Source organism: Amblyomma maculatum, chromosome 5, assembly GCF_055883805.1.
Source record: "Amblyomma maculatum isolate TAMU_Amacu chromosome 5, ASM5588380v1, whole genome shotgun sequence".
NCBI lineage: Eukaryota > Metazoa > Arthropoda > Arachnida > Ixodida > Ixodidae > Amblyomma > Amblyomma maculatum.
In genome coordinates this window covers 30378472-30396190 of record NC_139348.1, presented here as the reverse complement: position 1 = coordinate 30396190, position 17719 = coordinate 30378472, and the positions used below count along the sequence as shown (strand labels likewise).

The following is a 17719-nucleotide window of genomic DNA, read 5'->3' as shown; positions in this document are numbered from 1 at the left end:
TGAGAGTTTTTCTGATCACCCGTATTCGTACCATAGAACTCAATGCATAGGCAGACTGCTTCATACGCAAGCGCGCGAACCAGAATACCAGTTATAGTGGGGTTTTTTTGGAATTTGAAGAGTGCACTCCGCGCCCTTCAAGGGAGCCCAGTCTGCGGTGGAGAGCCGTGGCAGACGTGCGCGACGAAAAGAGAGAGGGAGAAGGAGTACCCGAAGGAAGGCAGGCGTGTACATTACCATGGGGCATGTACCTACGTCATGCTGGCAGCGCCCAATCCGTGCGTGCACAGCACGGAGTGCGGGGTAGAAGCAGTAGTGCTGCCGGCGTTTTTACTTTATTTTGTGGCCCATCAGTGTCTCTGTTACGTCCGTCGTGACTCGTGCTGTCAGCTTCTGCCACCATGTTGTCGGCATCTTCCAGCGGCGTGAAAAAGCGGCATGCTTTATTGCTCGAAACCAAGGAATGTGTTATAAAGGACGTCGAGAGCGGGCTGAAGAAAGCGTCGGTGGTGGCAAAGTACGGCATATCCAACACAAACGTGTTGACTATTTACAAGAGTTGGGGAGAAGGTACGGCAGCAACTGCAGCAAGATTCTTCTTAGCTGTCATGAAAAAGAATTCGTGCGTCGAAGTACGAGGACAAGGACGCAGCACTCTTCAGATGGTTTCAAGAAGTGAGAGCTCAGAATATACCAATAAGTGGCCCCATGCTCCAACAAAAAGTTAGGTGCCTCGGTGCTCTTTTAGGCCACGATGACTTTAATCCACTTAGTGAGTGGATCCAACGTTCTAAAGACTGCCATGGCATCAGCTGCAAAGTTGTGTGCGGTGAAAGAGGAAAAGTGGACGATGAGTCCATCACAGCCTGGCTCCGCTTAAATTTGGAAACTATGCTCTCTTCATATATGGACATCTACAATGCTGATGAAGCTGGCTTATTTTATAGTCTCCTGCCCAACAGTAGTCTCGCGCTGAGAGGCGAACCCTGCTCTGGCCTCAAGGCTTCGAAGGAACCTATCACAGTGTTGTTTTGCGCAAATATGAATAGCACTGATAAGCGTCGCTTATTCATAATTGGCAAATCGGCAAGGCCGCGTTGCTCCAAAAAGAGGGAATACCTGCCAGTGACATACAAAGCGAACAAAGAAGCGTGGATGACGCAAGAGATTTTTGCAAGCTGGCTTTGCAAGTTTGATGAGGATATGGTAGCAGAAAAGTGGCGGGTTGTGCTTATCCTTGACATTTGCACAGCTCATAATGTCCAGCCAAAGTTGACTGCAGTCAAGTTGAAATTTTACCAGCCAACACTATCACTAAAAGTCAGCCCCTTGACCAGGGCGTCATTGCCACGGTAAAGGCACTCTACAAGAAACGCCTTTGCGAAGGAGTTTTGCTGAACATACAGCGGCAGCCCCTCAAGGTGCATCTAAGGGGCACAATTGACATGGTTGTTGCTTCGTGGTGGTAGTTGAAGAACACAACAATAAGCAAGTGCTCTCGAAAGGCTGGCTTCGTACGCAATGCAGAGGCTCTTGAAACTGAGGAGCAGGGCGACATTGTCGATGAGGCAGTCAATGCTGACGACGTGTGGTCCGGCTTCATTGAGAGCAACTTTGTTTCTGCGACAGACACTTTTGAAGAATATGTTGACGTTAGCTGGCTGCAAGGAAGCTAACACGGACGATGCGATTGCAAAACAGTGAGCAGCGCGTGGAGCTTGCAACCGAAGATGAGTCGGACGGCGAGGACGATGTAGACCCGATGCCAGGTGTGCCATGCAAGGACGCGCTCGAATGTCTGAGCAAAGTGAAAATGTACTGCGCGAGAAACAGCTTGAGCGACAAGGCGCTTCAGTGTTTAAGCTTTGTTGAGGGTGAGATAGTTCGGAGTGCAGTGAAAAAACACCACTAGGTGAAAATTACAGCATTCTTCCGCTGATAATGCCCTAGTGAAATAAACAGTGTTCATGCTGAGTTGCAATTGTTTTGTATATGCGTGTGCGTGTGTGTGCGTGAAATGTGCAATGAATTGTCCTTAAAAGGTAGGTTGCCCGTTTCACATGTGTAAGAGCCTAAAAACGCGACGTTTTGGTTATAACGCGGTACTGCTTATAGCGCAGATTTTCATAACTCCCGCGACTTACGTTATAAGTGGTCTACATTGTACTTCCTAATGCGAAATTTGAGTGCAGCTCATCAGCTTTTTCACCTTTTAGATAGATTGAGGCAAAGCAGACAACTTTTCAAATTTTTCGCACATATTCCTTCAAGAAACACTCCCTTAACAGTTCTTGACTGTCATGAAGGAAGCTTTGTGGCCGTCCGAAGCCTTCCACTACCCAGCACCTCTTTCACTTTTTTTCACTGACACCTTTCTCCTTTTCTTTACAGCTTGGTTAAGGTGTCCGCACAGAATTATGACAGATGCTGGGCCTTTTCTCTGCTGTCAACCAATTTTAAACGCCGCTGATGCCAGCTGTACTGCGTCTATTTCTATATGCTGTGTCTTGCGGCGTACGAGGAAGCGCCAAATGAAAGGCGCTGCACAGACACCTGGTTCGAACGCCCGGCGGGGTCAGCTTCGTATATGCGTGAATCTCCAGTGACGTCATCACTGGTCATGACGTCATGACCAGACGTGACGTCATTATCACTTCCGGTTATCAGACATGGCCGGATTTGACATCATGACGACGTCATAGTCGATGACGTCACCATGTGATGGCGTCATAGTTAATCATTTCATTACTCACTACTATTTCGTCATGACTAATGACTAATTAGAAGTAGTTAATGACTAGTTAATCATTAGTTAGTACTGGTCAGTGACTAGTTAGCCATTAGTACTGGTTAGTGCCATGGAGGAAGAGGGGGGGTGCTGAGCTGGTTACGAGCCCTACGGCGACGATGCGAAACGAAGGAACGGGTGCCAAACAGCTGCGCTCTAAAATATGCATGAGACTGGCTACAAAAAAAATGGGAAACAAAAGCACCACCATAGGTTACTGTTAATAGTGCCCACTGGGCACTATTAACAGTGCCCTATTAACTATTAACACTATTAACTAGTGGCACTATTAACTATTAACACTATTATTTTGTAGCAAAGTCACTGGGACTTTACTATACCAGGGTCTTTTCTATATCAGTGGTTGATGATTACATGGTTCTGAAGTTGCCGCTTGATAACTAAGTGGCTACTTACGAAGCATGTTTTGTTGCTTAATGAAAAAGCACTCTTAAATACCTTTTATCTCTTTCTTATCATCTCTTCATCCCATTTTTGTTTTTTCAGTTAATAAGATTTTTTGTTTACACCTTGTGGAAGTACTTCTTAAGCATGAGGGCAACGTGGCTATGAATACAACTGAGTTTGATTTCATGTGAAAACCAAAGCATTGCATCTACCCTGCGTCATCTTTACTGTTTCTGTCAGTAAGAAGACAATGGATGAGAAATGCGCACAGCAGTCAAGCGCTGCAAAACCACACATGCCGAGTCTCCAGTTCTTGTCACTGCTGCCTCGTGCTGCACAGTGCTGTGAATGTTCGGTCGTTTCTTCCCTTTCCTACTTCTCGCTGCACTTTTACTCTCCTTTACTTTCTGAATAGATCACATCGCCTTCTTTCCATGCTTGTAGACAGTTTTACTTTTTTTTTATTCCTAAGCACTGCATGCTTTCGTGGCTCCAAGGCTTACAAAAAGTTGGCTTCCCCTGAGTGCTACTAAGCCTAGTGGTAAAGCCATTTAAAAAAACTTCTTTTTTTTTTCAAGAAAAATAACTTGCTTCGCACTTTTTGGTAGCAGGCGTGCAGCAATGTCATTTCGTAGAAAGTCGTCACCGCAGCCAGACGCACTTTACTATAGCCAATTTTTATAAAGTAGAAAAAATGTCCACTGACATTTTCTGTCGGCACCATCAATGCACAGTTTGTTCTTGAAAGCAAAAGCCCCACTATGCACAATTCCGTCCGTAACCATTATTGCTAATTGAGATGGCTCCTAAAGATGTGCCATTTCGCCATTGTCGGGCACAGCCCAGCACAGCTCGGTAACAGAAGGCATGAGGCTGGGCACGATACAGGAGCATCGGATGGCGCGAAGCTTGGGCAAAGCTGCGGCAACAGCCCTTCAATGTCAAGTATGCAGGGGGCCACCCTTTAGCTGAGATCGAAGGCAAAGCTAGCGAAGCTTCTACATCTACTGCAGTGGATAAAAAATGACCGCAATGCCCCCATCGCCCAAAACAGGCATGGCATCGTTTTTAAGCAACCAGCCGCAGCTACTTTGGCTTTGGCTCAAATTGAACTCTATGTCAAATTGGCCTTAGTCAGCTGCTTTGGTGATAGTGAGGCCTCTGATGGCGATTCTGGTGATCACGATGCGACTGCATTCCTCAGTGACGATTTCACAAAATCAATTCTTTCTTACATAGACAGAGGCCAATTATCGAGAAATTTAGGACAGTGATCATACAACCGGGAAGTTTAGTAAAAGATCGGAAGTCTCCCGTGAAAATCAGGAGGGTTGGCAGGCATGTCATGGCTTCTAAATCTCTGTACCCTTCGGTTAATCTTGGCTACGGTCAAAAAGCATCGAGGAACTCTTCTTGTCTTGATATTCGCGCATCCTTGAGCATGAAAGCATATGAGCATAAAAGAGCATGCAGCTGCAAGGCAGTTCAGTTCAGTTCAGTCGTTCAGCCGTGTCCGACTTTTCGTGACCCTATGGACCATATCACGCCACGCTTTCCAGTCTCTCACTATCTTCCTAACATCACATAACTTCGTCTGCAGTGCCTCGAGGATGCCATCTAATCATCGCGTTCGCTGCCTACCCCTTCTCCGACAACCCTCAACCTTTCCCAACATCAAATCTTTCTCCAACGATTCCTCTCTTCTCATCAGATGACCAAAGTACCTGAGCTTTAACTTTAGAATTTGACCCTCCATTGAGCAGTCAGGATTTATGGTCGACAATATTGACTGATTTGATCTTCTAGCCGTCCAAGAAACTCAAGATTCTCCGCCAGCACCACAATTCAAATGCGTCAATTCTTCGGCGGTCAGCTTTCTTCACAGTCAAACTCTCGCATCCATACATCACAACTGGAAAGACCATAGCACAAGTTATACGGATCTTGGTTGGCAGTGTAATGTCTCTGCTCTTTACTAGACAGTCAAGGCTAGCCATGGCTTTCTTTCCCAGAAGCAGGCGTCTCCTAATTTCATGGCTGCAGACTCCTTCCGGGGTAATCTTGCCCCTTGATGCTCCAGGACTTGATGGGGCAAGACGCCATGATCTTTGTCTTTTTAATGGTCAGTTTAAGCCCGAACTTCTCACTCTCTTCTTGTATGCGCATCAGATGTCTCTTGAGTTCCACGTCACTTTCTGCCATTAAAGTGGTATCACCCGCATATCTAAGGTTGTTGATACGTTTCCCAGCAATCTTCACTCCAGCTGAAGACTCGTCCAGACCGGCCTTCCTCATGATGCACTCAGCATATACAGTCCAGCCCACTTATAACAGCCGCAGATATACCGAACGCTCACTTAGTACGAGCAAGGGCGGTGCTACCGTCAAAATATATATTGGGGCAATGGCACAGTGTCTCACATAGAACGAACTGTTGTGGCCTCAACACTCGGTTAGAGCGAACGCGAAGCTGTCGGGCCCCCGTAGTTGACCGAGCCAGCGGTGTTTGGCGTGGTTTCGCTCGACTGCAAACCCGCGGCAGGCGAATTTCGCACACTTTGTGTTCCCCTGACATGACGCGAACACAGAGCGCACAAAGCGTCCCCCGGCGCTCCTTTACGGGTAAAATAAAGTAAATAAAGAAAAAGTGCGCGTGTGCGGTGACGAAAGAGAAAGTGGCGCCGCCCGTGTCGCTGCGATGCATCCGCGTGATCTGCGTCGGCCAAAACGGAAAGTCAGGCGCCTGCTCTACCGGCTCAAACGGGTTCTCCATTTGTTGCTCCGTTGCCGCCCCGCGCTGAGGGCATTGCGCCGTCGTTTCTTTCTGTGCGATGGCAATGCGTTCACATCGTTGCCGCATCCGTGCCTTTCCCAGATCGGGGAGTTGAAGACTGCCTCAACGCGCGAGCCCAAGGGCTTGACCTGCACCTGGTGTGATGGAGGACTGTACGCCGACCTCTTCAGGTGCTAAAAGGAAAGCTGTCGACATCGCAACGAAGATGGCCATTGTTAATGAACTTGCTCAAGGTGCAAAAAACTGCGAACTGGTCAAGAAGTACGGACTGTCGAAATCGACCATTTCAACCACTGCTAAGGGCAAGGAAAATATTCTTGGTGCTACCGTGAATGCCGACTCGACGACTAGAAAGCGCCTTCGGAAGACTACCTACGCGGACGTTGAGGACGCACTGCTGAAGTGGTTCACTGATGCCCGGTCTCGCAATGTTCCGATCAGTGGACCGCTGATGCTCTCCAAGGCTAAAGACTTCGCCTTCCTTTTGGACTTTCCCGATTTCAGCCCAGGCAGTGGATGGCTCCACCGGTTTAAGGCTCGCCACGGAATTGTTTTCAACGAGGACGTTGATGCGTGGCTTTCCGACAACCTCCCAACAATCACGAGCTATTCTCCATGGGACGTTTACAACGCCGATGAGACTGCGTTGTTTTATCAGATGTTGAAATCTAAAACGCATGCCTTGAAAGGCGACAAGTGCGCAGGAGGGAAGAACAGCAAGTTGCGCATAACAGTTCTTCTGTGTGTCAATATGGACGGCAGTGACCAGCGGCTGCTTTTTGTCATTGGCAAGTCACGTAAGCCGCGATGCTTTGGAAGCTACGTGCCCGTACGCTACAGGAACAATACAAAAGCCTGGATGAGTCGTGACTTATTTGCCGAGTGGCTTGTCGAGTTCGACCGCGACATGGCACAAAAAAACAGGAAGGTCCTGCTCGTGCTGGATAACTGTGCAGCGTACCATGTGCAGCCTTCCTTAAGCGCGGTGGCAGTGCTCTTCTTGCTTCCCAATGCAACCTGCAAACTTCAGCCACTGGATATGGGCATCATTCATGCGTTCAAGGTGTGCTACCGGCGGCGCGTCATCCAACGCTTGTTGATATGCTGCCATGCCAGTTCGCATCAGCTTGCTTGCCGCCGTGGAGATGTTGAAAGCGGCGTAGATGGAACTCACCGCGGAGTGCATAGCAAATTGCTTCCGCAAGGCGGGTTTTATGGGCCCAGGCACCGAGGACGCCATAGATCACCCACCGGAAGGCCGGTCGCACGAGGATTTGTGGCAAAACGTTGTTGACATGCAGCTGGCCGGACCTGACGTTGCCTGGTACGATTTCGTTTCTGCTGATGAGGACGCCGACATTGCGGAGCCATGCACTGACGAAGCTATTGCGTGTGAAGTGCGAGCCCTTCCTGACTGCCCAGAGACCGACGAGGACGATGACGAGGATGCTGCTCTACCGCCGGTTGCTGTGAACGCTTCAACCGCGATCGGTTACATCACGTCGCTTAAGGAACTCGTGTGCAGCAGAGGCCTTGGCGATGAACATATTACCGCGCTGGAAAAATTAGAAACGGCAGTGATGCGATCAGCTTTGAAGAAGCAGACATGCATCACAGACTTTTTCAAAAATAAAGTTAACTTTCGTCTCGCTTGCTCTTTTTGCCCGTATTATAGGTGGTCCACTTACTACGAACTTTGGATACAACGAACAAATGCCGCGTGATGATCAAGTTCGTTATAAGTGGGCTGGACTGTAGGTTAAATAAGGCAGGGCGACAGTATGCAGCCTTGTCTCACTCCTTTCTCAATCAGAAACCAATCAGTAAGATCATGCCCAGTTCTGACTGTGGCCTCTTGCCCTTCATACAGGTTCCTGAGGAGACAGATGAGGTGATTTGAAACTCCCATCTCTTGGAGAGCTTGCTACAATCTGCTGTGGCACCTGAGAAAAACGGAAAAGTCCAATATAACCGCCTCCCAAGCAAAACGGTCTGCTACAAGAAAGTACAGCAGCATTAATCCTAAAATATGGTGCAGGATGATATGGGGGGTCAAGATGTGCAGGGTGGGAAGCCCAAAAGAAGCACACCAAGGAACCCAATGACTGCAGGAGCCCCAGGGCTAACCAATAAAATTCTCACCGCATTGAGCAAGTAGTAGCAGCCAAAACATGTGAGGCAGAATCTTTCCTGTGAACACTGCATGTTGCGTGCTTGACTGCTTCGAGAGAACCAATTTGCCTTCTCTGGACGTGAGAGCACTTCATTAATATGAACCTTGAAGAAGCCACAGCCTGATGCAACAATTGAAGCAGTAGTGAAATCTCGTTACTACGAATACCATTAACGAATTTTTCAAATTAATTAATTTTTTAGGAATCCCCGACAGATTTCCTATGTTTTCAATGTAAAACTATTTCAGAATTACGAATTTCAAAATAGCCTATATTTCAGAATAACGAACATATTTTAGTTCTTCTTCTATAGTCTAGGAACATCAGTATTACGAATTCGGCTAAAATTAACAGCGCCGTTACTCTCATGTGAAACTGCCGCTTCTCTGTGTACGGTCCGTGAGCTGTAGCTATCATCATCAACACATCTAGTGCCAGCTCCTAGCGTCACCACGAAGCTATGCTTTATAATGCAAAAGCCAGCAGGCCTAGCCGCCTGCCTTTTTTTCTTCCTGTGTTGTGTGTCGTACGCGGGTCAGTCATTCGTGCATGTGGAACGGTACTTTTTTTTTTTTTTTACCGCGGATTATCTTACTGCGAAGTCTGTGTGAGACTGGTGATAATACTAGCCAGCGAAGTGCCAAGAAGACAAGAACGCAGCTGCTTTCACTGCAAGAAATCAACGCAGAGAAAAAGCGATTCAGCCTCTACAGACAGCTAGCATTGCCCCATCGACCGCCGCGATCATTTTGAAAGACCGAAACAAGATTTTTAAACTTTAAAGAGCATTAAAGATGAGGTCATATCAAACTGATGTTTTTTTGTTTTTTTTTGCATAGAGAAAGTCCTACTTTCACCGCTCGGTGCAATTACGCACACAATGAGGTGTTCCGCAAAGTGGAAGGTGTATGTGCTGTAGTGGTGTAATGTAATATGCGATCGTGTTTGCGCACGCGGCAGAAAAAAAATAATTGATTTCTTCAAATAAATCAGCTTTGGAGTTAGTGCAACATTTTGATTTGATGTTTTGCTAGTCTACGCATGTGCCTACTGCGAAGGTACTTCATTTTCCTACCTAGGTTTGACCACTGGCTTATAATCGCAGATTTTTCATTACAACGATATTTCAAAATAACGAATAATTTTTTGCGGTCCCGCGGGATTCGTTATATCGAGATTTGACTTATGTGTGCTATAAGTGAATACGCTCATGTTTTACAGAGAGCTATCTGCTTACGTCAGAAGGAAAAAAGAAGCACTACGGAACAAGCAAACAAATTAAAAGCGCTAGAAGCCAAGCAAGTGTGAATCAATAGGAGAGAAAGGCAAACAGCATATATAAAGTAGGTATAGAAGGGCATTCAAAGCACATGAAGAATATGGCAACATCACTCAAGGTCAATAACAGGTCTGGAATTAGGAACCAGGCGTTGGGATCAGAATGATGGTCTAGCTTGTAATGCTTCATTTAGGCACAACTTTGCAAGAAATTTCTAGGGACCCTATCTGAACTTGAAGCGGTGTGGAATTTACCGAGCCTGAGAGCAGGACGCGGCTTTACACAGTAAGCAGACAACCATAAACCGATGAGCCAATGGTGATAGACAAAGATCGTTATTGAGAAAAGTAGTCATTACAGCGTGCCATGACAATTACATGCATGAACACATTGCTGACATGTCTTTTTAGGTGCACCAACTCACCACATCGGATCGCTGCCAGGAGGACCAGCCAATATTCTGTAGTCTTGGGAAGCATCACCATGAGCCGACTGCCCTTTCCCAGACCAAGCTCTTGCTTAAAGAAGCCAGCTACTCTGCAGCAGCATAAAATGACCACAAACTAAGCATAATACACAATTACAAAACATCATCGCACCTAAAAGCAAGTACTACTATATGGGCAGCTGCTGCAAGCAAAACAGTCAGTGGGCTGAGCTGCATCAGTTAGATTACAATTACCTATACCTGGTGTCTACAGTGTGAACAGCTGAAGAGAAGTAGTACATAATACAGTTAAATCTCGTTGCAAGAGACACTGTTACAAGAGATACTCGGTTATAAGAGACACTTGAAAATGGTTTGGTTGGTTTTCCTATAATTGCCATGTTAACAACATTGCATACAAGAGACATGGTTACAAGATACACTTGGTTACTAAGGACAACATTTTCAGGTTCATGGAGCAAATTCTTCACTATTTAGAAGAGACACAACCCAGGTGTGCTCATGCAATGCATCTGGAACGTACCAACTCGTACATGATGCGCATCAGATACCCTTAGCTAAATTCTGTTCCATATCAGTGTCCTTTTTGTTATGTATGTCAGGAACTGAGGAGTGCTTCCCCATGATTGGAAAGTCAAAACGGCATCGCATTACTGTTACCTAGAAAGCAAATCAAAATGCATGAATGACATCCAGCATTTTTAACTCCTTACTGTTAAAATTTGATCACAAGATGAAAGCTTAGAATCCTGACGTCTTCCTCTTTGTGAATCATCTGAGGATGACGAGCATGTAAGAGTGCCTCAAAGGTAGTAGAGCAACAGGAAGGCTTGCAAAGTGAAGTGCTTTACCTCCAGAAGTTGGCAAGAAATACACTCTGCACTCACAAAAATACATACTAGTATGAATAACTTCTTTAAGCTTTCCTGAACAATTCCCTGTTAATGCGTGTGAATGCATTTACTATATGCTGATGTGCAGTAAACTGATCAACACAGTGATTTTAGAGTTTTTGGTTACAAGAGACCTTGCTTACAAGAGACATGTTTTTCGGGTCCCTTGAATGTCTCTGGTAACAAGGTTTTACTGTATAAGTAATTCTTGAAGAAGTATGCGAGAAGTCATGCTTCAAAGCAGTTGCATGCGAAAAAAAAAAATGGACACCACGTGGGAAATAACAGAAAGCAAGCATCACTTGCGAAAGAGGAAAGTGCTGATTATTATTGAGCTGATACTAGATTGCATAAATAGAAAGCTTTAGCAAAGCATGGCCTACATTCGACTACCACTCCCAGTTTCATGAAGGGCCACCTGTGCATGGGTGCTTCCGAGAGGTGCCGAGGACCTCATGCATGCAGATATTGTTAGCAAAATCCAGACTGTGCAATGTTAAACTCTCTAATATTGTGATGTCTCTCAGCCACTAGCAGCGGCTCTAGCTTTTAACGATATTGCTTATTTTTACTACTGGCATAACATCTCAATTTGGTAATTGTCAATAAATGACACTATACACATCATTTCAGACTAGGACTTTCCGAGTGGAGCAGTTTTCATCATATGTTTTCTCGAACAGTACAGTTTGTTTCAAATTTTTTTTCCCGAGTACCAGTGAGGTTTTAGTGCGACCAAGGGAACTGGACATAAAAACCTTTTTTTTTCTCCTAACACTCAATTAAAATTTCTCATAATAAATGACTCTGTAGTCCAGCCTTGTGTAAATGCAGTTTAGGCCATCATTTATAGATCCTTTTTAGTTCTGAAAGTGCGCCTCCAAAAGCGGCCGCGCTTTGGGCCTAGGCACTGAGATGGCACTGCGGTCAAAGTTTGCTCCACGCCGACTACACGCAGATACGGCAGCGCGGCTGATGCTGTGGTAACATGTGTGCACTAATTTAGTGTTCTTTTTTTTCCATACAACTATCTTGTTTTTCTGTATCAGTGTCTGCAAACCCTCAGCTGTACTGCACATGTTACCCTGCAGTTCAATGTAGGTGCTGGCATTGGCCATGAATTATTAATCAATTTACAAGTACCTCGCGCTGTCGGACGTTTATCGAGTGCAAAAGTTTGAGAATAATCATTCAGAGAGTAGGTGGTGACTTTCAGTTATCTTTCTCAGAATGAGTCAGCACTGAGGAAGCATATTACAATGTGTTTTGAGCTATAATATTTCAGCAGGCCCCGGCATAACTGGGAGACAACGGTACCCCGGAGAGCCAAATTGTTGTGAACAACATGAAGCGTGTGCAACACACGGTACTGGGAAGAGGTTATATTGCTAAATTCTACAAACATGCGTTCACCGAAGAAGTGGTCAAAATTTAGCTACCGGCACGGTCCCTCTGGCATCATACATTTCCTAGCATATGACCTAATCATACATCTGTCTACATCAGGAACGGCAAAAATCTAAACATAAGAACCACCAAAGTTGCACTCAGTGACACAACGCAAAGCGATGTGCGAAAGATACCGAGCAAATCCGACAAGTGAAATTTAATCAACTGTTTGAGAAAACAATTTCCACTTCATGGTTACATACAGATCGGCAGCTCTGGATGAAAATGTGCATTGATCATAGGCTTTTTTTTTTCATGCAGGAATATTACTAAGAGCTAGTGGCGCAGTCCGCGAAGATGATCATTAGTTGCGGAATATCTAACTGCAGACAACTCGTGTCGAAGTTTCCCATATGGATCCGACAACCACTTTGCTAAGAGATATAGATGCGATTGTGCACGTTTTGGAAACTATGCAAGGCTCGTTGGACCTTAAACAGCAGAGGGACTGTCTGCTACAAACAGGATGAATTTCTTTTTAACGATAAAAGGTGTCTAAAGCTTTTGAAAAGGATGGTTCAGAAAACATGAAGTGCACTACATTAACCCATAAAAAAAGTGCGCTTCGCGGCCGTAATTTGAAGAGGCTGGCTGATTCGTTCCGTTTTAGCCAGCAGAAAAAACAAACCGTTAACCAACTCAGGAAAGGGACGAAGAAAGCGCCAAAAGCTCTTATGAAAGTATACAAGACCTGTCAGGTTAGAATATATCCCAATAACAGGAGGTGTGTCGATCCTTTATAAAGCAGTCCTTTAATCGCCTCAAGCCTCAGGTTCAGATGGCATCAACTGTCAGAGGCTTCACACATACGCCTCACAAAATTTTTTGCAGGTGACGTGTCTGCTATTGCTCAAACACATAATGATTACGAAAATGTTAATTTGTATGGAATGCGATGAAAAAGAATTGAGCATAGCAAGAACGCACTTGCTTCCAAAGCAACCTACCCAGATCACGCCGGAAAATCTAAAAGTAAGGGTGACACTGATGCTCCGCTGTTAAGACGCTATAGTGTTTCGCACTTACAGACAATGCTTGTCACTTTTCACTTTTTTATTTTTACAATTTTTACTCACCGATACTTAGCATCTGCTAACATTGCCTTTTATTTCTGAGTAGTACACACCTTAACACAGGTTTCATTTTTTTCAACTATTTAATCATTTAATTGCTCAATTGCACCCTCTAAAATTTACTTTATTAACATCATAGAGCATTGGCTTCCATTCTGAGCATTCTGACATCATTGAATCCCTTTTTCATATTTTTTTCAATTCCTTTAATTCCCCGCTCAATTAGCTTCAGTGATTTCGATAACTCCCTATCGTCTACCACAAACCAATCGGTCATCAACCACTAGAACTAAAGATTACCACAGTACGATTTCTTTTGCTCAGGCCCCCTATTAATTCCGAAGTGCGGTGCGGACTACAACTACTATGCCGACGAATTTTCGACTGGAGTACTTGCATAACCTATCGCGTAAACGCGACTGGCAAGACTGAAACACCATTGAGTGTTGTAACACGCGATAGTACCTGTCATTGTTTGCACGTATCTGTACATGTATATGTACGCAGGCATTAAAACCAAATGACAAAATGCACATGCAAAAAAGGTGACTGTTCTGCCCAAAGCAATAATTATCGCAGACGCCCATTGTTTTGTAAGCAGCAATCGTTCTTACTGTCATGGCACTCAGGTTAATAAACCTATAAAGTGCAGAAAATGATACCACAGAACGCGAGCAACGCTTCAGAGCAGTTCCGAAAGCAGAGTGGAGTGCGGCGCTTCTGTAGCAGACGAAGCTTTTGCCTGGCACAAAGGTCGACACTAGCCTGCGGTGGTGGGAGCAACGGCGGGCCGCCTGCTCCCTGCGGGCGCACCGAGGAGATGCTGAACTGATAAGGACCTATAAACGTTGGTGCAGCCCAGCAGTAGGAATCAGCAAAAAAACAAAACTACATAACATGTACAACTAGAAATGTGTGAATATTCAAAATTTCGAATCAAATATGTTTGTTATTCGATCCGTATTCGTATGCAAAAAACGGAATCAAGCCTTTTGCCTGGGGTCGCACCTACAGTGTGCAATGATCATACAAGTGCGCGTCGGCTGCGTGTGGCCCGGAGTAAGACTGCTGCACCATGGACTTTCATCGAGCGACGTGTGCGATGATTGCGGTGCAGTGGAGACATTGGAGCACACGCTGCTTCCCTGTACCGCATCCGCAGAGCCACATCGCGAGATGCTCGTGGCTTACAGGGCGCTCAGAATCATTCCAGACAACATCGAGACGCTCCTATGGCCGCGAGGCAGTGCGCGCATCCGTGACAGGACAATGATGAGCCTCTGTGTGTTCATCGAGCAGGCGGGCTTGAAGCCTCGCTTGTTTTTTGTCGGGCAGTGCGTGCGTGACCCAAACACTCTGTATGTGCTACCATGGACATATGCTGTGGAGCGCCCCACCCAGGCAGATTGTGCATTGTGTCGCGCACGCAATATGTCTGCATTAGAACGCTACGTGCGCGTGACTATTTATATTACACCCATGCATCTATATTGTAATCAATTGTAGTGGCCGCTCGCGAGCAGGCATTTGCGGACAGTGCACTTGCGCGCGAGCGACGCGAACTTGTTCACCTTTTGTATTGTGTAAATAATGTATAAAGCTCCCCTTTCCTTTGTTATCGCTTCCCTATATACTTCCCTTTGCTATCCTTTCCCTATTCCCTTTGCTTTCCCTCCGGCCGCCGCTCAGGTGCTTCAAATTTTTCAGATAGCAGTTGAAGCAGCCGGCAACACCCTTTTCTTTCTTTTTGATTATTTAATAATAAACCACTACCACCACCACTTTTGCCTGGGCAAGCCCTCTTCCTGTGTTGGCGTGTTTTTCTTCGTCCTCATTTTTTTTCGCGTAACTGTAACTGTAACTGGATGGAGTGGCGGCGACAAGGAAAAAATTCAAATTCAAGTTCGTCTTTCATCCACCCCCTTCTGTGCACATGAGTCCTTGGTTGTTCTGATGAGTCAACGCGCAAAAATTCAGTCATGCCAATGTTCGGCACCCTCGAAGCGTTCGACGGAGGAGGGGGAGATGCGTGGCCTTGCTACATTGATCGCCTTGAAACGTTTTTTATCGCAAATGACATCGCAGAAAAGAAAAAGAAGTCAGTCTTCTTTAGTTGCTGTGAGCAGAAAACGTATGCTCTCTTGCGGGATCTCGTGAAGCCCGGCCAACCGCAAGACAAAACCTTGCAAGAAGTTCTTTCTATTCTTGGTGACCATTACTGCCCCAAGCCATCTGCTGCCGCGCAGCGTTTTAGGTTCAACACGAGTGTTCGCGCAGAGGGCAAGTCAGTCAGTAACTTAGTGGCGTCGCTCAAAAGCCTCTCGGAACATTGCAATTTCGGAGCTGAGCTTAGCAACATGTTGAGGGACCGCATCGTCTGCGGCATCAACGACACAGCCGTGCAGACGAGGCTGCTCGAGAAAGCAGACTTTACGTATGAATACGCTGAAAAAACTGCAACTGCACTTGCCATGGAAGCTGCGAAGAAAGATGCTGGCGAGCTAGCGAGCTCAAGCCGAAGTGCGCTGCCCACTTATCAAGTTGCGGCATCAAAGGGGCTTGTCACATGCTACCGCTGCGGGCACGAACACCTCGCGTCCGTGTGCAAGCGCACCAGTAGTTCATGCAATTACTGCAGGAAGAAGGGACACATTGCTCGAGTGTGCAACTCAAAGAAAAAGCATGCTTTATCACGGAAGGAAAAACACACAAAGCCACATGCGTCCGCGCCTGAAACGCATCCAGTCAACACTGTTGACGACGTTTCTGCCGACGTGTTTGACATGTGGCCAATCAACTCCGTCGCGCCGTCACCACCCTTCACTGTGACAGTCAGCGTTTGTGGTAAGCCGCTCTGTATGGAGCTGGACACCGGTCCGAGTGTCTCTGTCATGGCAAAAAATCGTCTTGAGAAGCTGCTACCGTCAGTACCTGTCATGCCGTCTGATGTACTCCTGCGAAGCTACTCGGGTGAGCTAACACAAGTTCAAGGTAGAGCAGATGTCACAGTACAGTTCAGTGACAAAAAAGCAGTACTACCTTTATTCCTGACTGTGGAACATTCACCTACACTTCTGGGCCGGAACTGGATTCTAGAACTGGGCATTGATATTGCTCGTGTGGAAGCAGACGTTCATGCTATTTCTGATGTTGAGGACCTTCTTCAAGCATTTCCTGAGGTGCTTGAACAGAGCCTGGGAACTTTCAAGGGTCCAGAAGCCACAATCCATGTTCCACAAGATGCTGTACCCAAGTTTTTCAAGCCACGCCCACTGCCCTTTGCCCTGAAGGACGGGGTGTCACAAGAGCGCATCCTGGAGCCAGTCACTTCTTCAGCTTGGGCTGCACCAATTGTTCCAGTGGCCAAGAAGGATGGACGCTTCAGGAGTTGCGGAGATTTCAAGATTACCGTTAATCCAGTGGCTACGGTGGAAAAGTATCCAATTCCAAGAATTGAGGACCTGTGGGCCATGCTGTCAGGAGGTGAGACATTCACGAAGCTGGATTTGAGAGACGCCTACCAGCAAATAGTTCTTGACAAAGAATCTAGAAAGTATGTCACAATCTCCACACACATAGGATTATTCCAATATACACGTCTTCCTTTTGGCGTGTCATCGGCACCAGCCTTGTTCCAAAGGGAGATGGAAAACCTTTTCCGAGGGCTGCCACATGTTGCAGTATATTTCGATGACATCCTTGTCACTGGCTAGAATGACTCGGAGCATCTTCGCAACCTCAGTGCGGTCCTATTTAGACTCTGTGATGTTGGACTTATGTTGAAGTTCGACAAGTGTCATCTTTTCGTCCGACAAGTTGAATACCTCGGGCACATCATAAGCAAACAAGGCCTGTCTCCCCGTTTGAGCAAGGTATCTGCCATCCTTCATGCACCTGCACCTCGGGACGTCAAGAAGCTTCAAAGTTTTTTGGGACTTGTGAACTTCTACAGGCGGTTTCTACCTAACCTTTCCGGACGCCTCCGCCCTTTGCATTTGCTTCTGATGAACGAGAAGAAATGGGTGTGGGGAAAAAACAAGAAAAATGCATTCAATGCAGTGAAGCAGTTAATAATATCCGCCCCAGTCCTAGTACATTTCGACCCAGCGAAGCCACTGTGTCTCAGCTCCGATTCCTCTCCGTATGGGATCGGCGCAGTTTTGGCACACCGAGAATCTGATGGTCGAGAACTGCCCATTGCTTTTGCCTCCAGATGTTTGTCTCGTGCAGAACAAAACTACAGCCAACTTGACAAAGAGGCATTAGCCTTTGTATTTGGTGTTTAAAAGTTCCACCAGTACTTGTGGGGCACTCCTTTCACTGCTTATATGGATCACAAGCCACTACTAGGACTACTGAATAATGACAAACCCATTCCAGTGCAAGCATCACTACGACTAGTCAGATGGGCAT

General features: G+C 46.2%; 1 protein-coding gene across 3 annotated transcripts in view; it reads right to left on the bottom strand.

Annotated features, from left to right (window-relative positions):
* Positions 1-17719, bottom strand: part of LOC146187945 (acyl-coenzyme A synthetase ACSM3, mitochondrial-like) — a 105571-nt gene that overhangs the window by 68842 nt on the left and 19010 nt on the right. For all 3 annotated transcript variants that reach the window (XM_084603574.1, XM_084603576.1, XM_084603575.1), the window contains one exon: positions 9868-9980. In XM_084603574.1, the coding sequence (XP_084459700.1) occupies positions 9868-9980 (113 nt within the window). The remainder of the gene's footprint in view (positions 1-9867; positions 9981-17719) is intronic.